At 33.4% G+C, this 27,139-nt stretch overlaps 1 protein-coding gene across 1 annotated transcript in view; it reads right to left on the bottom strand.

Annotated features, from left to right (window-relative positions):
* Nucleotides 1-27,139, bottom strand: part of LOC126977112 (transmembrane protease serine 9) — a 44,665-nt gene that overhangs the window by 12,782 nt on the left and 4,744 nt on the right. Inside the window, exons 2-6 of the mRNA XM_050825815.1 lie at nt 10,036-10,138; nt 7,344-7,428; nt 4,486-4,609; nt 3,114-3,189; nt 237-346 (exon numbers count right to left, since the gene is read on the bottom strand). Coding sequence (XP_050681772.1) covers nt 237-346; nt 3,114-3,189; nt 4,486-4,609; nt 7,344-7,428; nt 10,036-10,095 — 455 coding nt within the window. The 5' untranslated portion in view covers nt 10,096-10,138. The remainder of the gene's footprint in view (nt 1-236; nt 347-3,113; nt 3,190-4,485; nt 4,610-7,343; nt 7,429-10,035; nt 10,139-27,139) is intronic.

The raw sequence follows: 27,139 nt of genomic DNA, 5'->3' as shown, positions 1-27,139 counted from the left end.
GGTTGTTATTTTAATAAGAGTAGTGAAAAGTCTCCATTAGCTAACGACCTCACATAATCTTTTTTAAGTGATAACCATCGCTCAAGCATGCGACATAGAAAGAATTACATGAACATACATACATATAAGTATACCCACGCTTTGGCTTTGTTTATGTTTTGTATCGCTTTTCGATGGCCGAAAGCTAAAAGTGAATAAAAATGATATTAACAGCTAAAAATTATGAAAAGTGATACCTTTTCCTGACCGTAGTGCAAGTCTTAGAGCATGAACTCCAAGAACTCCAAGCTGAGAATCCTCGAAACTTCTTTTGGACGTCCACATCCGGTAATTGTTTTAACCCGAACTTGAATCAAAACATAAATATTAAAATATTGTTTTCATTCATCTTTTAAGTTTTGGTTAAAGGCAAAAATTTTAACAGTGACGCTGACTTTAACATAAACTACAATAGTATAGGTATAGTATACAATTGCTTTAACCAGCGAAGATTAGATGGTGACGGTTAACAGTTAAAGTCATGACGTCACCCAAAAAATTTTCTAATGGTGCAACTGATTTTTTTCCTTAAGCGATATTTTAACATGTTTATTATTGCTTAAGTAAGTTGGAACAACCCAGCCTTAATAAAAAGCTGTTAATTTGACATTACAAGACACACTTCAATTTTATTTACGTGTCTCCGGTATGAAGAAGATACCTCTTTCATTTATGGTTCTAAATAATTCAGTAATCAGTAATTATGGGTTAAGAAAAGAATTTTATTTGCCTCACCAAAGAAATGTACAATATAAAATAATATAAAAGTTAAAATCGTTCTGTTTTGTACAAAGACAAATAAATCTCATCAATCGTTCAAAATGGTGTGACAACTTAACGAGATTCCGTACAGCACTGAGCAAACCCTGATCGTCGCTATTTTGTTTTATTTCCATTGATCTTTGAAAACATCTACGATGATCCCAAGTTTTGTAACCAAAATTCATGAACGTTGCGGGAATCGACCCTCTCCAACTGAGCCAACGGTTCGAGTACGCATGGCTCGTAAATATTGGGTATATCTTGTTCAACTCTCGGTTCAAGCCTCTGGCTCTGGTGGAAAGAGCGATAGGTATGTATTTATTGGGGTTGAGCAGGTTATCAACTGTAATGTAAGCCCTGAAGATGGAGCTACAACCTGAGAGTTGAACAAAATATATCAAAAATTTACGAACATTTTTTTGAATTTAAGCTAATCTTGTCTGTACTTTAATAAGTCCGACCTATATTATTATACACACACTATAAAATAATATTTTTAAAGAATAATCAACGTACATAAAAGGTACCACCACAGGTACCCAACCATAAACAAGAATGGGGTTAAAAAAAATCCCCCACCGCATCTTTATATAAACTCATTTGCAAAAAAACGGGCGGTTTAAATTTATTCCGTCCCTTTAGAAAGTACAGTACCAAAAGAGGTTTTAATCATTTGGGAACATTACTGGCACATTTATGAAGTGTGGTTCATTACAAAATTTATTCCAAATTCAAATTTAAGACATAGTCGGACTTTAATAAAAATTGCAGTTAATTGGGTATCGTGTCGGGAATCGTTGATAGTTTGTATTAGCTCTAAATCATTTTTAGATAATTATTGTCGGATTGTTCTATTTTTTTGATATTTTTAACTCTTAATAAAATAATTTTGTGGTCTCTAAAACTGTTGATGGAACGATAACTGCGAGCAAAATTATAACGCTACTTGAGGAAGGGTGTAGTCAATGTTATGTGTACTGGAGGCTAAATATGAGTCGTTCGACTATCCAGAGGACTTGGCAATGATATAAAGAGACTGGTTCCGTCAGTAGAAGGCCTGGGTCTGGATGAATTCCATGCACACAAGCTCAAGATGACCGGTTCCTGGAGAACCAGGAATTGAAAAATCGCAAATCTTCTTATGATTAGGTACCACTTGGGCAGCTTATGAACTGTCAAGAGGAGGCTTCTCGCTGCCAATATATGTAGTCACCGTCTAGACCGTGGCCCAAAATTACTCCGCGGACTCAAGAGGACTAGGGTAGAGTATTATACTCGGCTGAAGCCAGAATATGTGAGGACCGACGTCGGCAAAACGTACGGGAACATTTCGCAGAAGTTTGCTTTCAAGGATAACTATATTAATGTATTGGACCATGCGTAGTTAGTCTACATATAAAACGGCACTTTGAATGCACACCGGTACCTAACGGAAGTCCTAAATTCTTACGTACAACCCGCAAAAACGGTATTTTGAAAAAAAATTGTATTTTCTGGAAGGTAACGCTCACATTCACCTTTCTGGAGTGGTGGAAGCGTATATTCAAGAAGTAGGGATTCGTCGTTTGGATTGGCAGGATGATCCTGTTACGGGAAGCTCTAAGTCCCGACCTCAATCACATAGAGCACATTTGAGATGTTCAAACGAAGAATAAGATCGGTGCAGCCCGCTCCGCAAAACATCAGAGAGCTAAGGAATGTAATTGCTACACAGTGGGAGCATATTCTACAAGAAACAATTAAGAATAGCATCGATAGCATGCCCGGACGAATACAAGCTGTCATTTTAGCAAAAGGGGGCCACATGCGTTATTAAACGTTTACTTTTTATTTTTATGTTAAAATTATTTAATTAACAGATACGCAACTAGCTGTTTAGACTCTGGGATTATTTTTCATTAATTCTATCAAAATGTAGTGACGAAATTGACAGAAACTACTTTTTGCTTTTTAACTATTTATTAAAAGTAGAACTACGTAGAATTATGAAATAATCTGAAGATGCCAGTGAAACAGGTTATTAACCTAGGTGCCCGTTTTTTTGCAAAAGAGGGTATATATATGAAGTGATTAAAGAGAAATATATTATCTATTCGTCATTTTTTTTTAATTTTCAAGAATTCAAATTGTTTTAAAGTTAATTTTTAACACAGGCCATTAAAATAAGTGATAGACAAAATAGCATAAAAGAAGAATTAATAAAATCGTTCAAGCTCTATATAATCGATTCTCTTTATCATAAAATTTAGTTGTAGATATGGATGAATGTACAAGTAGAGGTCAGACAGGTTCAAAGATCTTTAACAATTTACCACGTTCATAGCAGGGGACATGTCCTCGTCCACATATCCTTCGTCACTCTCCGCGGGTACCTCCGGCACTCTACAACTGTAAACAAACTACACTCTGTATGTCTACATACCAATGTAATGTAAACAAGTTTCTCACAAACTACTAAACATTTGTTTTACAACCTACTACCCAAGTATTATATATATCTTAGATCATTTATACGTCTACGTAGATTGTGGCAGATATAAAAACGACGAAAATAATTGAGGTTGACTGTTAGCCTCTATTTTGAGTGATACACGCACACTAACACAAAATGACATTCAAATCGCGTATGTAAGACGTAGCTTGTCACGCTCATTAAAGTAATAATAACCCTAGCCTGTTTTCATTGCTTCTCTAACACCAAGAGACACTAATCTAGACGTATAAATTATCTAAGATTATATTATATAATAAAAGTGACAGAAAAGTAACGTTGAATGACTGAACTTAGTATAAGCCGCTAGTATAGTAACGTTTATTGTTTAAGGACATATTGTGTGGGTTGTTGAAGGTGTTTTGGTCATGGCAGAGTGACTGGATAGAAATAAATTGACTGTATAAAATAGACCTTCGAATAAGAGCGTACAACGAACGAACGAACGTGTGAGTAAGAGAAGATAGAATAATTTCAAATACGGGGCAACTGGGATTTCCGTAATCATATACGATACGACATGGGTACCATCAAAAAAAGCGCGTACGTCATTCTTAAAGGCCGGCAACGCTCCTGTGATCCCACTGCTGTTGCAGGGGAATGTAGGCGAAGGTGATCACTTAACATCAGGTGACTCGTACACTCATTTTTCCTCCTCTTCCATAAAATAAATATTCCAAACGACAAACTGATCTAAAAGCTACAGTGTTAATACGTAACCCGTATGATATTTTCTTTAAATCTTCATAGATATCATATGATATGCGGAACAGACACTTGATCATCAATTACGTATTGAGACAAATCAAATCAAAATCACTTTTTTTTTTCATCTTGTGAATGTCAAAAGTTTTTATCTTTTAACCAGTTACCATCACTTGCGAAAAAGTTGATCTTCAATGAGAAGAAGTGGCAATAAAATCATTGGCACTATCTTAAAGCAACATTTATAGCTCTATCGTTTTACAAATTATTTCAAACAAAATATAATTTGTCAAGCGATGCAACAAAAATACTCCAACATCTAAAATCTAAAATTTAATAACACTCTCAAACACGGACCGTAGATTTCCACAAAGTCACAAGGAAATAAACTTAGTGACAGTAGTAAATTTACAAGTTCATTTCTGTTAAATTGAACCTAGCGAAATTAAAGTATTCTGCAGGAGCTCCAAAATATCGTGTAGTCGTACCGGGAGATTTCAATTCGCAGTGAGTCTCCACAAACTTGCCGATGTAAGCAACGACGTCGCCTAGTTCTATGTCCGTCTTGGCAAATGCTCCATTTTCCCCATTCTGAATATAGCCTTTTCACACCTAGAATGGAACAAAAAGTTTAATTTAACTGGTGTTAAGAATAAAGTGACACTTATTGAAAAGATAATGTTAAGGTAGTTTGGTCATATAGTATATTGACTGAACTATAGACCGTAGCCAACTCATATCTATTGCGTAAAAAAAAATATCAAATTTATAAAAAAAGTAGTTACTATAAAAATATATTAACAATTTAAAGAACTATATATAGTATACTATAAAAAGTATTATAGAAATAACCTTATGGCAAATGTAAAAAGTAGCGATGTCTACCTTCCGACTTCATCATAAGATAAGTACAATATAACAACTTTTATTCACTTAAAATTTTGTTATAGTCGCGCAACTATAGTATGATACTCACCCACGGTGTGAGGTGAATTACAATATATATTATACTAGCTGACCCGACAGACATTGTTCTGTATATCTATATATATAAAAATGAATTGCTGTTCGTTAGTCTCGCTAAAACTCGAGAACGGCTGGACCGATTTGGCTAATTTTGGTCTTGAATTATTTGTGGAAGTCCAGAAAAGGTTTAAAAGGTGAATAAATAGGAAAATGCTGCTAAATTAAATAAAAACAACAAATTTGTTTTTCCTTTGATGTGTCCATATATAATTTCTATGAGAGAATTTATTGACGCACGGTTTGACAGTTCTGCTGTGAAACAATTTCATTACGACAGCAGGGTGCATATTTTACGAAGTAATTTTTGATGTTATGATATATTATTGACAAATTCATATATAAACATTATTTTATTTATTATAAAATCAAAATCAAAACGTTTATTGAACTCATAACATTGATTTACAATGGCTTAAGTTCAGTCATACACTAAATTTCATAATATACAGAACAACGTCTGTCGGGTGAGCTAGTAATAAATAAAATAATGTTTGTTTATGAATTTGTCAATAATATATTATAACATCAAGAATTACTTCGTAAAATATACACCCTGCTGTCGTAATGAAATTGTTTCACAGCAGAACTGTCAAACCGTGCGTCAATAAATTCTCTCATAGAAATTATGTATGGACACATCAAAGGAAAAACAAATTTGTTGTTTTTATTTAATTCCGAGCATTTTCCTATTTATTCGCCTTTTAAACCTTCTCTGGACTTCCACAAATAATTCCAGAGCTATATTTGCCAAATCGGTACAGCCGTTCTCGAGTTTTAGCGAGACTAACGAACAGCAATTAATTTTTATATATATAGATAATTGAAAAGATCTGGTGTTCATTTGTCGTCTTCTCGATGAGTTTCACTTTACCAAATTCATCTTCATCGAAGAAAAATCTAAATAATCATTACAGTCTTACTGAGGGTAACTCTTTTGACCTTTTTAAGGTCGGTTAAAAATGGCCTCTTATAGGGTGAATGGAAAGAAGTGTTACATTCCACGTTTAGATTGAGGACATGCAAAAAAGGGCCCGATTTTCTGTGTTTGATTGATTGTTAAATATTTTTGCGAAGTCCGAAGGCTATTCGGCGCTGTTACGGTGAAGGAAAACAAATTTGAATCTGAATTTGAATTTGAAACGTTTTGTGAGAAATTGATCACCTGGCACTGGGCCAACGTTGTCGACTAAGAAAAAGTACTGGAAGAAAAACAAATAGAGGAGATGTTCAGTCTTATAGCTCAAAAGTGGTTGGTGTTATTTTAACCAACATTCATGTTGGTTAAAATATAACACTTATGAATGTTGCTGAGGAGAATAGTCCGTGAACAACCTATGAGTATATCGCAAGCTGCAATCAAGACATCAAACCCATTAACACTAATTAAGAAATTTAATATATCACTTCAATATATAAAACAAATCAGCTTGTTTTCAATGGAAACTTTAAAACAATGATTAATTTTTCGAACGATGATTTTATTTGAAATGTGAGTATTAGTTAGTATTTAATTTTTGTCTGTATGTTCTTTTATAATCAAAGAACTGCTACATCGATGCTGATAAAAATTGGTGTGTAGATATATTATGTGACTGGCTGTAATTATTATATTTTACCCGCGACTTCGTCCGCAGTGAATTCGTTATTGCACATCCTTGGGGTATCTTAAAAATGTCTGGATTAAATGTGCCCCATGTATTTACCAAAGTGTACGTGCATGTATAATTTCATGATGCAATTGTAAGTCACAAACTCCAAAACAATGACGAAACAACAAAACAATGATCCAAAATAAAAAAATTGTATATCGTGTGGTTAGGTACTATGGACAAAATCGTGACCTACCTTAACGCCATTTTCCTACAGTCATCATAAACAAGTAGATCGAAATTCGTTTGAACAAACATACATTTGATAAGTAACTGTTATCATTTTATTAGACACTGAGAGCTATATTTCACTGGGACACCAGGTGGCGTTACCAGTCGCCGCTACCAACATAATGTATACATATATCTCTATAGAGAGTTACTCACCTGGCGTCCGTTTGTTATATTTTTTGTACCAATTTGGTGGCGCGACCAGCTCGGACATGTCCATAAATGAGGTGTCTGTATGGTGTCTAGTTTGGTAGCTTAGGGACACCACGGTAGCCCGACTGGTAGCGCCACCGTCGCGTGGTGAACTATAGACCCTGACAGTTCACCAATTGTCATACAATTTTTTTCGTGCATATATAAATATAACTTTTTTGTGATTTTAAAAGAATTAACAGCATAGTTAAAAAATAATATAATATACCGCTTGCTTATTGACTTACCGTTATGGGTTTGTTTGAGGTAGGACTGGTCGGTCTCATAATCATAATGGTGTATGCTAAATTGAGCAGCCAAATTTTCTTCATTCTGAAAATCATATTTGGTAATTTTTTACAAAAATGCAATCCTTTTTTAAATAAACAAAATGGTATATCGCCTTGAACTGTTTAAAAATAATATCGTAAGTAACATTTAATAAGTCCGGATGTAATATTATCTACTATTTTCTTTTTTCAATTAAAAGATAACGCATGATTTTTTTATCTTTAAGACACAAGTTTTATTTTGCGCGCCATTTCTGCACAAGTCCCTCAATATTCGGAACATTGCAATCATACGTGTAGTAACACAATGTAGGTAGCAGTCCTCCCGCAACCAATTACTACTTATAACATTTCTGTTACCTTCTTCTACTGTATAAAACATCCAGTAGGGCCATAATTATAAAACTTCGGTGAAAAGTCTTTTCGAACACATAAGTAGTACATATAAATAATATATATAAATCTCTTTGTTTGGGCATATTATTAAAATGTTGTTAACTGCTATTTATTATTTGTTTTTGTTCTCTGCCAAAATGAATGAATATCTATAATAAATAAAATTAAATCATTTAAAATTTTATTACAAAAGGGAGAAGAAAATGCACCGCAAACCGTTCAGTTTCAGGTCAGAACTGCTGAAACTCCTTGTCGCGTTTATTTCACGAGAAGTTCCAATATTTCTACAGCAACGGGATCATGTAGGAACAAGGTGTTAAAAAGTCAGCAAACAAAATGGTTGTAATGAAACGTAAATAAAATTATAAGTAAATTGTCTTGAGTTTGCAAATCAAATAAAATGCGAAGTCACTCTTTCTCCAAACTATTATATAATTCTTCTATTTAATGTTAAATTACGCATATTATCTGGACTGGAGTGCTCAGTGCTAATAAATCTGTGTAGGACAAATCTGGAGCATTCAACTACATCTTTATTCAATTTGGGATTTTGTTCTTTTATCTTAACATAATATAGCCGAAGCAGATTTACGACTAGAACTCATCTGCTAATTTATTAAATAAATTAATCTGGCTTAAGTTTGCAAAGCATTTCTAGCAAGAAAACCTTTGTTTTTCTAAATGATTCTGTATTAAGTATAATTTAAATCAAGAGATCTTGAGCCATGGTTTTGCTGTTGCCTCACCACTATCCACCACATGAGACTCATGCAAGTTTGACCCCTCTTATATAAAAAATAATTATTATAAGTTAGTTTTAAGCTTTTCTTTAATCGAATGGGCCACGGTAGTAAATTTACTATCTTATTCTACTCCCTATCCCTGAGCTGTTTTGAAGTATTACTGTAGTACACTGGGTTCATAATATGCTAAATTCAATGTTAAAATACTTAACAATACATTTCCTATTGAATTGAATGCTCAAATATCTAGGTCAAATCTTTTCAAAGCAGAGTATAATTTATGCATCCAAGTTCATTCTCCCAGAGGCAATATTGTTGAATTGATGACAAATATGAATGAAAACTGCATGTCTGCATGCGAGTTCTCGTTATAAAAAGAGGGATTGTCGGAATACTTCCGCTCTAATTGAATACGCTAAGCATTAGCTATAAAATAGAACGCCACATTTCGGTTGACATAATGATCAATCAAAGAATTAAATAACAATAGTTTTAGGAAAACATATATGATGAAACGATTTTAAGAAACCCTCCAGTTGTAATATTTATATCGGAATTAAAAAGATATTCAATAAAATAAAAGTATAAAATACGGAAATCGGCGATGTCAACTGAAACATGAATGACGTCACATCTCAGTATTCGTCACCGCGTCGCTTGAAGTTTGTAATATATAACAAACTTCAAGCGACGCGATAACGATATATTATTATCGATTGACTTCTGAGGTGCTTTTCTGATGTCTTGGACCTCCACGATACATAAGAGCGTATTCGCGCATAATTGAGAGTAGATTGATAAAAATGCAGTAATTTGATTTACCTACAGCTGATTTTATTGCTGAAATAAAGTTTTTACCGAAAGTGCACAATCTGTAATCGTGCCTCATTTTTTTTGTCTTAGTTGGTGCTACGATAATTTTATTGATTTTTGTTTCCTATATTTTAATTGAAGCAACTATAATTTGAAAGTAGGTTGATACTTGAGCATTTTTGTTTTATAAGTAACAATCCCAAATTCCAATAGAGATTTCTATTAATTAATTATTTTTAAAATTAATTAATTACAAAAAAATAGCAACATTTATGTAATTACGTGAGGAAAGGGTCACTTTAAATAAAGCGAAAAAGCATTATTTTTTTATGACAGTTAGGGTCGAGACTAGCAGGACGTTCAGCTGATGGTAATTGAAACGCCCTACCCATTACAATGAAAGGATTCTTGAAAAACTCAAAAATTTGAGCGGCTCTACAATTGCGCTCGTCACCTTGAGACCTAAGATGTCAAGTCTCATTTGGCCAGTTATTTCACAAGCTACGGCGCCTTTCAGATCGAAACACAATAATGCTAACACAATACTGCTTCACGGTAGAACGAGGCGCCGTTGTGATACCCATAATATAGCCAGCATACTGTTCAAAGGAGCCTCCCACTGGTAAACCTCCCTGGCATTAGTTATGTAGAAACAAAATCACATTCACACGTAAATTAGTAAAAATGTTCAAACTTACTTTTTGATCTGCGAGAACTTGAACATAGAGCGATAGTAAAAAAATATAAATCGGTGCCATTGTTGTACCTCCGTGATACAAGGATATCGCCAGAAATCCGCATCTAAAACAGTAAAGAACGCTCAGTACATACTTATACCACTTGGTCTTTCTTGCACACGTTCCCTGACATCTTAAAAGAAATAACACTCTCATCAAAGAATATGTTATAATACAAGTATTCTTATTGGATTCCGTACCTGAAGGGTAACTAATGTGGAATTAGTTAGTTCGCACTTATTGAAAGTCAAAAACCCATTTGGAAATTAGATACCGCAGACGTGAGAAGAACGGGCGCTATTCTTTTGAATTTCGTTTGTTTTCACCATTTTCTGGAATCATCTTGCGAGTAGTAGGCAAGTTGTAGGCCCAAAAAGTTAATTTTGTCCTGGTGTTAACATTATAGTTATGACAGTTTCTAGAAAATTGATTTATGTGTATATACAATACATTATCAAGAATATATTGATCAACAGTCATTATGTTTATTTCTTTAAATTTTGCTCTCAATGATTCTTTTGAGACCTAGCTGTTTTAACAACAACTGCATGATAAAAAACAAAAACCGCAACTTGCAAAATATGAAAATCTCCTATAAATTAAACAATTAAACAATTACAGTTAATTTTTTTGTGATACAGTTTACAGACAGACGGATATATAATGGAGTCATAGTAACGGGGCCTTTGGGGTACGGATATATTTTTTATGTGATCACCGACGTCCACATCTTCTTGATATAATGTCAATGTAATATACGGGATAGTGCGGTCACCATTCTCTGTCAGTCAACTTCCACGGCTTCATTTTTGTGAAAAATATGTGGACTTCAGCTAAAGTGTATTCAGAGATTCTAAGCAATACGCTATTCAAAAATGTGGCCTTTACAATCCAGCAATACTGTGCACCTGGTTACACAAATTATGGCCATTGTAATAAGACATGGCATGCACTAAACGGTACGCTGACGTCGAGTTGCCAATGATATCTTAGAGCAAGTAGTGGATAAAATTCCCGTTGAAACTGCGTAAACCCATAGAGTCATTGCAAGACAATTTAAAGGCCTGCATTGAAGCCAATTACAACAATTTAAAATAGACTAATATAATATTTTTAATTTATTGCTGAGACGTTAAAAAAATCTTTAAAGATAACATAACATTATAAAAAATGCATTTTTATTTTTGTAACTAACGGATACTTGTAATTAATTACCTGTATATATTACAGTGTTCAATCTCTACATTTTACCTAGTCTTACCTTATGGTAAGACAATTTAAAGTATTTATATACAAAAACAGAAAAAATAATTAGATACCTTTTTCACAAAAGTATGACTCAGTCAGTCCTACATAGCTAATACCCCACCAAACCATCACTGAAGTCTGTTAAATGTGTAATGTTGCTCAATTGTAAAAAAAAATTTTAACCGTAAAAATTTTTTTTCTCTCACCTCTCTTTAAGTACCGCTTCAGTAGGTGTTTCGATTTACCACCCTATTCTTTTTTAAATTATCAGTTAAGAATTGACCAGTAGGTACGTCTCTTAATATAGGCTGCAAGTCCCAAGTCAACTTTTAAAATACGCGACATGGTTGTAGGTGCTATCTTCATCTTCTATATCATCATATAATATTTTGCTTTTGGACAGGATTTTTTCGAATTCTTTTCTCGCTGCTTAGAAAAAGGTGGTCCTTTTTCTTACAAACACTACGTGGACAGCCACGGACTAGTAAAAAAAGAAGGACGCGCCGTGATATTAGCAAGTGAAGCACCTTTATGCTAGTGTGTGTGTGGTTACGGGGTATACCAGTTACACAATTTTCTCTCCCTTAAATAATCATATATCCACAAATACTTTTATATTATTGTTTTTACACTTTTTCACAATGCACGACGGCATTTTTAAAATATTTTATTGCGACGAAAACTGATCTGTCACAGACGATGGCAAATCTCACAACGGCGGCCGATCGGCTTGTATTAGTGTAAGTGTATGCGTGGCGCTATGTATTTACACATTTACCGGCTTGTTTTGGTGCCTCACTGTTATATAAGGTGACACGGAGTCCTTATTTTTTTACTCGTCCGTGTGGACGGCCAGATATTTTATTTTTCTGTCACACACAGACTAACAACATTTTACTAATACCAAGCTTATGGAGAGTTGCATAATCGTTGCATATCGAGCAAATTGCATTTGGCTCGATACCTACTTTGTGTAATACAATCACAGCATTCGGTTCTCTTTATCACCCCACCCGATTTTAATATCGCAAAATATTGTACAATATATTGGCTCCAAAATGAGTACACTCAATGAACAATCATATAAAAATAAAAATGACAGATTCAAAATTTAAATGTAATATATTGTTTATTTTTAATTAAAACAGTATTTATGGCGAGACTAAGTATTGAAAACATATAAATCAAGCTCTCAATCAAGAGTAATTAGATCTTAAGTGTCACAAAGCAAATACCCAGTTGTTTCAATAAGGTCTCGGCAAATGTTAGTACAATGCCCACTTGCAAACCAAAAATAGACAGAAAGTCGACCGTAGCAGTATCAAGAACAATACAATTAGTAAGTGTTAGTTAACGTTTTGCACTTTGTCATAACATCTCGACATGTATTTATTCTTGAAAGGCCATAGTAACTGTACACAAAATTACGATGTGTATATTTGGTAAAACAGGTCAAGACTGTAACTACAAAACATAGATGTCTCAAACCTATTCGAGTATCGTGTCATGTTATAATGAATTTACATGGCTATGGGCGTTATATGATTGATGTATAATTTAAATGTATAAGTACTTAGGCGGCTGAATAATACTTTTGGAGGATAAAGATGAAAGAAGCTTTATAATATAAAGAGAGTTCAGATCAAAGGTGTGCACTTAAAAGAACGCAGGAGAGTTTAAATCAGGTTTCCTCTTAAGACGTCGCAATACTAAAGCTGTGTAAATAAAGGAAAAAGGATTTTATTTACAATTGTAAATAAAACGACTGAATGCAATAAAGTTGTTACTGCTTTGAGCTCTTTTATGAAATTTGCATGAACATGTTTATATTTATCTCTATATAGTGATATAGTTAGTTATATCTTTATTATGAAGCCTACTTTTTTGTGTTTGTTTGTTTTGTTTGTGTGTGTTTGACCTACCTATGGTATGATGTTAGGTTTTCGGTTGTCAACATGGCACACGCAAGTTAATATTAAATAATAATTTTCTTTTTGTTTTTCCCGCATTTATTAATTTTCACTACATAGTATAAAACAAAGTCGCTTTCTCTGTCTCTATATCCCTATGTATGCATTCTTAAAACTTTAAAAAATAAATATTTAAAACTACGCAACAGATTTTGGTGCGGTTTTTTTTTTAATAGATAGAGTGATTGAAGAGGAAGGTTTATATGTATAATAACATCCGTTAAATAGTGGAGAAATACTGTTTTTTTTTTGAGGTTTCTACTGTGATGTCGTAAATAATTACATTTATTCCGCTTACATTGCAAACGCAGACTGAACCCTACGAGATTTATTAAAATAATGTACTAAGTATTGTACACATTGAAAAGGTCATAGAAAACTCCGCTATGGTATATGTCTATCTCTTATGGATATCCCACAATAACATTTTTTTGTCATTTACTTTTTACGACTAATAATGGCTAATTTTCGAAGCGATTTTAACCAATACAGCATTAATCCTTATCTAAGTAAATACCTTCAATACATTGTTGATTTAATATAGGTCTATATGGCCCTTTATAGCATATGATTTAAATGAATATTTTCGAAGATATTACAGATTTAAAAAATTGCGGGACCTAGCGTTTGTGACGGTTCCGGCTGGCCGGGCCGGCGGGAGCGTGCCTATAAATAGCGATAGCTTAGACGTGTCATAGACCATAGTCTTCATTCTTCATGGTTTAGGGAAAGAAGAATTGTTTTACTCTAAATTTCACGAGTGCGGGCCACAGGAATTAATGAATAAATCAAAACTACTGAATCGATTTTAATCATATCTTCAGTGAATGACATAGGCCTTATATTTTATACCCGTGCAAAGCCGGAGCGGGCTGCTAGTTTATTATAAAATACTACTGTGTATACGAAAGATAATATAGTGGATGGACTTTTCTAGGATGTACGATATCTTGTAGAATACCACCACAAGCCATAGAAGAGCTCTTATTCTTCCAGCTTACTTCACATTAATCAAAGAGGCTAGGCGTAGACTAACACTAGGTAGCCTATACTATACCTATTCTTTTTTCTTATTCATTAAAATGGCTTTGCTTATTTCTAAATTATTTAAAAAAAATATTATTACACAATAAGATAATATACACCAAAAATTATTCAAATACAACTTATAGGTTCAGAGATTAGCGAGCTATTATTTTAAATGAGTTATTGCAATGTTCAACTTTTGAAAAATAATTAATATAATATACTCATTTATAAAAAAAAACTAATTTTGTCAGCCGCAAATCTGCTAAAGTTGTAAGATAACTGATTGTTCTGATATTTTTACAAAACATTCAGAAGTGTGTTTTTATATATCAATATAAAAATCTAATGTTAGTTTGTTCAAAATCGGAAATATTTCGGACATTTTGTACCAATAGCATTGATATTTTTACTTTTTAAAGTGAAACTTTTATTACATCGTCTCAAACTTTTTCGTCTGTGTGTTGCATGTCGCGTGACGGTCGGGAGGCCCCTATAGTTCGCATCAACTGACCGTGTAGTGTATAAACTATTACTCATTTCATCATTTGTCTAAGTGCTCCACGCTATTTCGTTTGTTTTTATCAGTGTTTTATGTAAATGTTGTTATTTATTATTATAAAATTAAGATTGATAAAGCGATTTTTATACCCTTAATGGAATATTATTCCCAAAATTTTTAGTTAAATGTAATTTTAGTTAAATGTGAAAAAAAGTTTCACTTTTACCGTGGTTTCATAAAACCACACAATCCTTTTTACGTTTAGGTTTTTTACAGAAAAGTTTATCGAACACGTAGAAATAATCCAGTGAATACGTTCATTTATTTCTCTAAAGCGAGCTATTCTAATTTGAACGCTGAAGAAAATTGACTTTGTAATTTACGAACATACCTACTTTGTAATTTACTTCACGCATTAAATCTTGTGCGTCTAAAATGCTTTGAACAACTCTGTGGAACATTGAAGGTAAATTTGTAATTTGGGCGCGAATTTCTCCCTCAGTATTCACCGAAATATTGTAGGTAACTACGGAATTCTGTACCTTATTGGCCCGTTTTGTAGCCGCCATGATGTTACTGTCAGGGAAACCTCAACAAAAGTAAAATTACGCCGAAACGTTAACATAAATTTAACCACGTTTTTTACAGACTTCACGAATATGTTTATTTATTTGGGGACGAGATATTTTAATAGAATATTACAAATATGTTATAGTTAAATATATTTGTAGTTAATGAATTTACGTTCTAATTTTAATTTACTTTGTCAAACCATAAAAGAAGTATTACTTGAATAGATTAGTGTTTCCTGTTAAATTTTTTAATGGTTATTTTATTTAAAGAAGAGTAGAATTAAAGGAGTTTGATAATAAAGAGGCTGTAGAGATGCTCATTCAAAGGGTCATTGTCCATTTCTGACATAAAGACACATGACTTGACACATGTTTTAATTACTCAACTTATATTAACAATGAGGGCTCGACACGCATATTAACGCATACTGAAGAAAATGAGGTCAATGATATATTTACACTATAGAAACATGTACTTACAGCCCTAAAATTCATAACTTTTTTTTTTGGTTTGAGGAACTACCTTGTTTCCTAGCATGAATCTATTACACCTATGTACCTACCTTACCTATGTATCGTTTTGGAGAAAATCAAATTTGAAAAACAACAAAATTTTATGAACGACGCGGGAAAATTTTGTTGTTATTCAAATTTTATTTGTGTTTTAATCCTAGAAGTGAGGGTATTCACTTTAAAAACATAACAAATTGTTTAGAAAATCAAATTGTTTTAGCAGATCTCAAAACCCTTACTCTAAAGAGTTAAGCACTAGAAACCCAGGGCACATAATTGGTTGGGGAATAAGCATCTTCGCATTTTATAGGAAAACTCAAGATATTTTTCCAAAAAGTTTATTTACATTTATACTATTCCAGATTGGAAACAGTTAAACTAACTTTGTTCAACTCTTCCTGACACTGCATTAGGTTATTAGGTTATAAATGTCACAATTTTTTTTTCGCGATCTGCTTTCCATTTCTCCCCTTTTTGTAATAAAATTTCTAAATATACACCATTTCTTTATTAATTCATTTTGACAAACAATTAAAAATAGCTAGACATAAATATTTTATAACAAACTCCTTTTTTTGAAACGCACACACATTATCACGTAAGTATCCCAATTTTGTTCAAAGTTAAAATTCTATAATGTTATAAAAATGAATAAAACATTCACAATTTATTCAAAAGTTAAAGCTTTCATCGACCTTGATTTTTGTTTTCGATCAAATGTTTGATTTGATTTGAATTCGATGTGTCACGTTTTCGTTCAGTCCATGTCTGCTTTTTATATGATTTGAGCTTTATGTGATGTCTTTAAATAGTAAGAGTAGTAGCGTTATGGTCGGGGACTCAATCCTTACCAACTTTAACAACTTTTCCCACTAACTCTTAAACAACTAATAATTCAGTTTATCCAACCAACCCTGTTCGATGGATTGAATAAGGGCAGCATAAGACCGAGCGTCGTGGAGGTTTTTGGACAAATGCTGCCATTTGTCCGGCAGTGGATTCAGCTGAAGTGTTAATTTTTATGTTTTTAAAATATCACTTTGGTTAGCGTTTTTAGGGCTCTCCTAACATTAAGGTAGAAATTTTACCTATGTTTAATCAAGCGTTCAAAGAGATGTCTTTGTTTCAAAATAAATAAATTTTATACTTATTTTCATAATAGTCCTACTTATAGAAATATGAAGAAACGACTTTCTAAATCATCAACATCGTATGTACTCCATAAATAAGTAATTATTATAATAAACAAATATTTTTTCTAAATATTATAAAAACTCATGTACGCTTAAAAGATTCGTTCTTAATACTACTAAAATAAATAGATACTATCTCTAAAGCTAAACTAAATGTAGATCGAAGTAGTAGTAGAAGCTTAACTGTAAGAATTGCGATGATCGTATTGTTACGATGAAATCTAAAACATTATTGACTTATCCCTCAAACTCAAAATAACATAAAATAACATGCAGCGTAGAAAAGACATTTGGAATGGAATTGAAAAAGTTTAATAAAACTAGCAATCTATTCTTTCATTGGCCAATGACAGCTCTGTATTGTACTGCTGGCATAATGGCGTCATTGAGATTCCCGCCAAAACGTTTGAATTAAATTGCCAAGATTTATCCGCACTTCAGATAAATTGCATTGATGCTATACAATCCATATTATAAATAGTGTTTTGTTAGGGTCAAAATTCACCTTCTATAATATTCTTACTGAAACTACTTCTAAGAGTCTTTCTGTTTTTAAAATTAGACTCTGCCTTACCGATTCCATACCAGAGAGCAGGTCAACCATGACCACTGGTGATGTGGTTTATTAAGACTACTCTGACGTACGTCTTGCTTAAGATGAACCCTATATATATACCCATAAGATCTGATATATTCTGTTATATGGAATGCACAGTCCTAAGACAAACTCTCTGTCTTTTAAATACAGTTGGAGCTACATGATAGTGTGTGTATGCACAGTATATCGACAAACTCTCAGCTTTAAATACAGTTAGAGCTACGTGATGGTGTGTGTATGCACAGTATTACGACAAACTCTCAGCTTTAAATACAGTTAGACCTACGTGATGCTGTGTGTATGCACAGTATTACGACAAACTCTCAGCTTTAAACACAGTTAGACCTACGTGATGGTGTGTGTATGCACAGTATTACGACAAACTCTCAGCTTTAAATACAGTTAGACCTACGTGATGGTGTGTGTATGCACAGTATTACGACAAACTCACAGTTTTAAATACAGTTGGACCTACGTGATGGTGTGTGTATGCAGAGTATTACGACAAACTCACAGTTTTAAATACAATTGGAGCTACGTGATGGTGTGTGTTTGCACAGTCTTACACAAACTAGATTTTAAATACAGTTGGAGCTACATGACGGTGTATGTACGCATAGTATTACGAGAAAATCTGTTTTAAATACAGTTCGAGCTACATGGCGGTGTGTGTGTATTGTATATAGTCTTGCGTCAAACTCTCAATATCTACTACTAGTACTGTACTACGCTTAGTTGTACTTCAAAACAGAAAAAGACATCGCACTGAATGGTGTATGTACTGTTTATAAAAGAGTAAGGTTTTTTTCTCACAGATATTCGTTAAATTAAAATTATTTTTTAAGAATCGTTGAAAAACTTTATAAACACACCGTTTTGTTTATGTTTATACTGGCTATTAGTAATAGCAATACACATATCGTCAAAATTTCAGCTGTCTATTATGAGATACAGCCTTCTGACACACAGACAAAATGTAAACGTAGTCCTAGCAATAGTGTTTCTTACACTTGTAGTAGGGTACCCTAAAAAGCATCTCGCTCTATCAATGCGTAACATTATATATATTTAAACCTCACTTTAAATTCATCGTCTAGCTCGTGAATATATAATAAAACAAATAGTGACTGAAACAAATCCAAGTATATTACAAACCACCTACCGCAGAGTAAAACGATAAATTAAATACAGAGTTTATTTTGTATAAACAATGATGTAATGTTATACACATCAGATAACGCGCCCAATCGAATGACTCACATAAAGTTAAGAAAAAAGTTGTTAAAACAAATTACAAACGTTTAAAAATACCCTCCGCAAACTGGGCTGATAGTTATGAAAAGGATTAAACTTATAATATAGCAACTATCTATGTTTATATTAATACTTCATACGACAACTTTGGTTTGGAGGAAATAAGCACTGAAAGTTGAAATGAATAACATTATAGCAAGCATTACAAATTAAGAAATTAAATTAAATAATTCGATCTTTGTTTATACTGACAGAGTACGTAATGTGTACAAATGATTTAAGTTTTCTTTAGTGTTAATTCCGCCAATATTTGTTTTTAAAACAATGCGACACGTGTTTCGCCTCTACACGAGGCATCCTCAGGACGTGTTGTCTCGCCACAATAGTTTTTTTAGTCTCGTGCCAGATTTTTAGAAAAGAAAACTAGAAACTAGAACTAGAACTTTAGAAAACTTAAATCATTTGTATAATTATGGATTTCCGCAAAGTAACGCCTAATTCAATATTTTTTTTTACGTAATGTGTATAAAAATGTTATTTCTTAAGACTTTAATAACTTTATATTAAATGAAGAAATGATTTTATTATATTGACACACTTTTACACAAAATATTTAATTTTTATAGATAGATATCTTTCTAGTAGCTCTTCCGTGATGAAAATATCTATCATTTTATTTATATCGATGTCAAACTATAGTCAGAATGGTAGATTACAAAATTCAAAAAAAGCAAATTTGGTTTTTATTCTCAGCTTTTGAGGAATAAGAACCCCATTATTAATATCTTAAATATGAAGTATGGCCCAGTACGCGCGCCCTAGACTTAACGATTGGGACGTTTTGTTTACCACTCCTTGCTCACATAATCCGTATCCCACAAGTCCTATTCGATCCACTCAAGCTATTGTTTATTGTAATATAATGTAAATAAAAAAACAATAAATAAATATGGATTCTTGAAGTGGCTAGGTCATGTTATTATGCATAGTAGGCGTGACTGTTACGTCAGAAGTGGAAGAAATCCACGTACATTCAACGATCAGATTAGGGAGGCACTGTTCAGGTCAATAGTATCGGGAGAGAGATTGTTTCAAAGTGTTGATGCGAGTTGATCCAGTGGACCATCGCAGTGGTTATCTTGATGAAGAAACAAGAAAACGAGACAGTTTATCTTATGCTCGCTAATAGATGTCACCAAAAGGTAAATGTATCAGTCAAGGTTAATATTTGACAATAAAAGTTGTTCGTCATCCATATCGTAGCGTACCGGAAACCATAACGTGTTTCAAAATAAAGCCAAGTGTTGCGGTTCAATGGACACGAGATACGACGATAAATCCACCAATCACCGCCCTGCCCCTACATTGGACGGTTCAAACGATATGTTGTCAATCTGCATGAATTACGCGTTAATTAATTTTATTGCTGTTATATGAGAATTCGTCAGAGGCATAACTCTTACTTGACGTTAAATATGATGAATCATTCGCTCATTTGGTTTAAATTAATTGAGATAGATATTTTGTTCAATTCATAGTAATTAAAGTATATCGAGTCATCGATAGATGCGAGGGGTTCCACTGGGGGGTGAGTGTACTAGAACAAATCATGCCTTCTAAGGACTTCAGCATGAAATCATCTAGCCTCTAACTAGATATAGCACGTGCTATGGGCGTCAGACAACGTATATTAAATTTCTTAAAAATACATTCATCCATGACTTAGAATAAACATTGGTATTTATAATTAATTTGAACCAAAGACCAAAGCTTGGAAGTTAGGGTTACTAATACACTAGGTCGTGAGGTTGTCTAAGTTTGTAATTACTAACAAATACAGTTTATACAAAAAGCGATGAAACGGTCAACGTTGGTTATAAAGCATCAACATAATGATAATTACAAAATGTAAGAGAAACAAAAAAGAATAAAAGAAGAAAAATTCTTCTCACAGCACCAACAGGAATCATCTCAGGAGCACATCAAAATATACCATAAAAATTCCATCACCATTGGCTTAGCCGTTAAGGAACTGAACTCATATTCGTATGGTTATTTCTCTTTTGTGCCCCGTTGGAAATTTAACGATTTCCAATTAAGAGAAAAGACAGAAAAATAGCGTATTGGATGGGATTTGAAACGTTGGCGGATCCTCGATAGACGTTCACATATATTCGAGCAATGCGCATTAAAATTATGTATTGAACTCGTCACATTCTATAATTCATTTCCAGCAATGTGCTTACATGAATTATAGAATCGCACTTTAGACTACTTAATGCAAAATAAATCTCTGACAATTAAAGCTTGAGAATCAACTAAACACCGGGATTAATAAAAGATGCTGATTTTATGAAATAATTGAACTCAGTTTATAATCTTGTAAAAACCATTTTATTCAAACATTTGATTCTGTCTGTTCACAGCTATCAAATTACGTTGTTTTATTTGAACTATCTCAATATAATAGAGTTATTTGCAGTTGAATTACTTCTCTAGATTAAATAATAATAATTTGTTTAATTATATTCGATATCGAATTTCGAATTCGGTCACTAGTTTCTTTGTTAATATAATATATTAGTTAAGTTTTCAATATGTGGTAAGCCCAAAAATACTGGTTACATCATACCACATACATCCAAACTGGAATAACAGTCGTTCAGTCACAGAACGTTCTCAGTGCAAATTAAACCCGCAAACCTTTAAACTTAACACATGATAAAATATAAATGGTTGCCACAGCGCCGCTCTATTCTGCCGAAATCCATTAGTAGCAGACATTATTTGTTTCGGCTGAAGGGCGCCATAGCCGAGACTTAATGTATAATAGTTTTTCAAGAATACTGTGTACCAGAACTATGAGGTGACCCGTGCGCTCGTTTGTCTCAAATTAGCGTTCTCAATTATTGTAATACAAACCTCTCACCTCTCAGAATTCAAAACTTTTTGAATACACTATGTTAGTATTAACTAATAATTCTAGTTCACCAAAATTTCAAGTAAAGCGTCTTTTAAATACTCCCATGAGTAATAGACACTAAAGGCAGAAAGACAATGTAAAATCGTAAATGTTGCAGCGACACAAAAGCTTTCCATTGCTTAAAATAGCAATAGTCGTTAGGAAAGCTTTCGAAGTTTTAATGGGCTTCATTTCGTAGTCTTGGGTCATTGGTGTAAACTTATTGAAAGCAATATTCCGCCAAAATATAATGGCATATTATAATATTCTATAACAACGATTACAATATAGATAACGTTATGGATTTGGTATAGGAGACCGCCCGCGGCCTCATTTGCCTTTGGTGTTCCACACTACGATCAATTTAATTATTTATTTATTGATCTACCAGCAATTTTACATAAAAATATTTCTTAAACTTTATCTTATCTTTTTCTTGAAGATTTTCACCAACAATTACTATTTTATAGAAAGAACAACTTTTTGATTTATGTAACACGAATCGGTAAATAAGTCATAAGAATTTTAGGAATCTCAACCTAATATTTGGGTCAAAGGAATTAGCATTTATCATGTACAATCAGTGTTCGTTTGCTAATAAACCTCAATAATGCTTGCACATTATTTCACTTGCAAAAAATGTGGCTTTGAGTTGCAGAAAATTATTCTGCCTAACATGCGATTTAATTAATCGTCTATTATGATTCATAATCAATATTATATAAGGCTGAATTAGTCTAAAATTGAATGACTGAATAATTGATTAAAACCAGAAATAAACCACATTGAATAATACAGAAAAATAGTATTACAGAGTTTAGAAAAAAATCTTAACAAAATAGTTACAAAAGAAAACACAAGTACATAAAGTATCGATTATTTTTTTTTTGGTTTCAGTCGTTGCTATAATAATGAGCTGATTCAAATATATATAGATACCACCACAGCGCTGACTGGCAGCAGCCCACTGGTGACTTAGCAAGTAACTACGAATATTGGAAATAAATAAAATGGTGTGGGGGCTCTTGCTCTGCAATTAGTCCCTTCATTGGATTCATTGAACGTGCAGTGTTGGCCAGTTACTATAACCAGCCCAGCTCCTTTAATTATTTTTATAACAAAAATTATAGACTCAATGTTGGATTCTACTGTCCAGAATATACAATACAAATATTAAAATAATAGTAATAGTAAAGTTTCAGGCTTTGCGTTACCAGCATTTTTATCTTCAGTTCATAGTACACAGCCTTTCGTTACTAGAATTGTAAATCATGTACCAAGTAACTCAGAAATTGCGTATTTGAACGAAGCTTACAATGCTTGGCCAAATATTGCACATACAAAATACAGTAAGCATTATAATTTGTGCAGCCCATGTATACCGATACTCAATAATTCTTGATTATCCTTAAGTATTCTCACTTATTGAAAGTCAAAAAAACTACCACCCGTTTATGCCTCAGGCTTGAGAAGAACGGGCGCAACAAACTCAGCTGGCTTTTTTTTTCATCAAAAATATGTTTACAAAGTAATATTTTACAATTAAACTTATTATGTAATATCCTGAGGGTGGTCACTCCATTCCCAATCTGTGGTATCATTAATAAAGTCACTTATGTTACAGTAACCTTTACCACACAAACGTTTTTTAACAATTATTTTGAATAACGTAATACATTTGTTTTGAACACTTTCATCTTGTTGTAAAAGCATATCAATCGCCCCACAAAAGACTTACTAACTCGACTTAACCGAGTAGTAGGCATTATAAGCTAATGTCTGTTCATGGTGTTAACATTATGGTTATGACAGTTTCTAGCAAATTTACTTATGTGTATAATGTATGTTACATTACATTATCAAGAATATATTGAGAAGCAAGAGTCAAGATATTAGTTTCTTTAAATTTTGCTCTCAATGATTCTTTATGACCTATCGCGAATCGCTCTTTTCTGCAGCACAAATATTGTATTAATATCGGCAGCGTTGCCCCATAGCAATTTACCATAGGACATAATACTATGGAAATTGTCCAATTTTTTCTAACCGCGTATGCTACAATTAAAAGTTCCAGAGTTAAGTCTGTTCGCCAATCCTTCAATATGGGGGCCCCATTGTAATTTGGAATCCAGAGTAATGCCAAGAAATATAGCAGATTCCACCGGTTTTATCACCTCTCTGTTTAACAAAACACTTGCATCAACATTTTTCGCCAAGGATGCGGAAAGAGAAGCGGTTATAGTATGATAACCGCTTCTCTTAAATGCTTACACAGAACTCATAATGCGCATTACTCTCGAAGACTGAACGGGTGGTGTTACTATTGGCTGATACAAAATATCAAATTTGGGCTACGCCGATGATACTACTTTGTTTGCGACCAATGTTATTCATATGGAAGAGCTACTTCTCAAAATGTAGCGCGTGAGTCTAGAGTTTGGATTACAGATTAACCGCAGTAAAACCAAGGTGATGATTGTATATCGAATCAACAATAACACACCCGACCTCACGCAGATTGGGAACTGCAAAGTCGTACAATCTTATGTATGTCTTGGTGCTTTAATCTCAAACAATGGAGGATGCGTAGATGAAGTAAAGCGCCGTATGGTGATAGCAAGAACTGCGATGGACAAATTGAAAAAAAAATAGAAGAACAAAAACATTACAAAAGCCACTAAAATCCGGCTCGTCCAAACACTTGTTTTTCCCATATTTTTGTATGCTGCAGAGACGTGGACGTTGCGACAAGCCGAGAAACTTGATGCTCTGGAGATGTGATGGAGGAGAATGCTAGGGGTTTCAGGGACCAGGTTTCGCACCAACGTTTCCATACTCCAAGAACTTGGCATAAAACAACGCCTTTGGGTGTTAATACAGAGTCGCATTAGTTCTTCGGACACGTCTCCCGGCACGAGAGTGAGTACATTGAGCGCCTTGTCGTTCAGGGCAAAGTGGAGGGCCCCAGAGGGCGGGGACGGTCGCCCATCCGATGGACCGACCAAATTAAGTCCGCTGTGGGCGGTCCATTGAATGAGTGCACCAGACTGTCGGCCAGCGGGGAAAAATGGCGAAGTTTCGTAGGGCGAATCACATCTACCCAAAAAGATCTCACTACGTGATGACCACGACCACTCTGTCAAGAGTGTAACGACGAAGAAGAAGAACTCTATTACTAAGACTCCACTGTGCATCCATCTGTCCGTCTGTCAGCAGGCTGTATCTCATAAACCGTGACAGACAGTTGAAATTTTCACAGATTATGTATTTTTGTTTCCGCTATAAGAACAAATACTACAAAACAGAATAAAATAAATATTTAAGGGCTCATACAACAAATGTGATTTTTATTGATAATGTATTTTATAAATAATGGTTCGTGCGCGAGTTCGACTCGCACTTGACGGTTTATTAAATGAATGATTACTAATTGTAAATATTGGATCATGTTATTAATAATATGTTCATATGAAGTATCTACACTAAGATGCTAATCGCTAATTAATGTGCGTTTAACGACTAATATGGGCCGTATTTCAATTCAAGGTGCTAATTACTAATAGAAATCACAAATCCGTGTTAAATTACCAAATATCACACGATTCGTAAGTAATAACTTGTTTTATCATATAATTATTAATATTACATGTCGATTACTAGAAATTTAAACAGCTTTATCGTGAATGATTATTTTGAAACTGTTAAAATTTATGTAGGTAGGTATAAACATTTTTCATGTTTTAAAAAAGGTAATTAAAATTTATAAAAAAAATATTCTCTAAATTTTTTTGAAGTTTATAATTTAAACAAATAAGTCTTGAATATAATTTTTTTAACTTGGCACAATTTTGCAACAGATGTAAACGATATATTTTATTTTTAATTTTTTTGTTATCTTGTTCAATAATTGCATTTGATGTCGATATTCTATTTATAAACAGTATTATGTATTAATATATATAAGTAATGAGCATTTTGTTAATTGGGTAATGAATGAGTTTGAGCTATCATGCTCGGCTGTGTTACGCTCGAATGAAGTCGACTCGAATCGACTTATAGCCAAACACATGATCGGATCTGGTACGGCAAAACCATCGAACGCGGTCTGGTAGCGGACTATTATGATGGTATATCGCATTGTCCACCGCAACAAATTATTATTCTCCGGACCGCACCGAGTACGACGCCGGACCAACTGGTGTGAAGAACCAAGGAACCGTCCGAACCAATCCCATTATGTATTCAGGCTATAAGGGAGCGGGGTACTAGGTAAGAATCATAGAATATAATTATTTATATATATTTTATTGTTATAACTTTCCCCCTAGTTTCCCTTTATGTAAGGTTACCTTAAGCATAAACCTTTTGTTATCATAATAATAATATCATGATAAGCATGAGCTGGAGCGGCATTAAGAAGCTCCACATCAAGGAACTCTTGATCAGTACACACACCAACTCGTTTTAATTACCATGACCGGGACTCAGGCGCTAACCTTAAGGTCAAGGGAGTTAAGGGAATATCTTCAACGTTTAACAGCACAGAACTGGTTAATAAGTCTCCATCATAAGAGTATTGCAAGCATATATTTAATAGTGTAAGTAAATAATAATAAATATATTTCAGTCGTGTTAGAAGCTTAAAGTTTTTTTTAAATATATTTAATATATTTCGTTCATTAACAATATTCTAAGTCAAAACCAGTAAGAGCTGTTTCTTCCCTACTTGAGCGCTATCTTGTTTTCCGAAATACCAGACCGACCGACCAGTTAAAGTGATTCAAAATCTTACAGTTTCACGCAATGATTTTGGAGTACGCATCTCGCCCAGCGATCCTGTCAGAACCTACTTTTAGCGACCAACCCCTCATATTTTTCATACTAACGTTCATACGTGATTATGGCCTTTTAACAAATCTTTATTAAAAATTAACTGTTTGGTATTCATTGTACCTACCTAGGTTTCTATCGAAGCAGAAAATAGAAACAAATTCAGTATTACCCTCCTTCCTCTTCCTCCGAGATCTTCTTTTTTGCACAAATTTTACCTGAACTTTGGCCGTTCATAATGTACTTACAAAATTGAAAATGTAAAAGTAACGTTACGATAGAAACCTCGCACAAGTAATAGATTCTATATGAAAAACATTTATTTCACAAATTATTACTCAAAAATAAGTATTATTACCAGGAAGAAGTTTTATTTAATTTCTGCACACTATTTTTC

The sequence above is a fragment of the Leptidea sinapis genome, chromosome 43 (assembly GCF_905404315.1).
Source record: "Leptidea sinapis chromosome 43, ilLepSina1.1, whole genome shotgun sequence".
In the NCBI taxonomy this organism is placed as follows: Eukaryota; Metazoa; Arthropoda; class Insecta; order Lepidoptera; family Pieridae; genus Leptidea; species Leptidea sinapis.
Note: the sequence above shows the minus strand (reverse complement) of the source record. Positions and strands in the feature narration are given on the sequence as shown.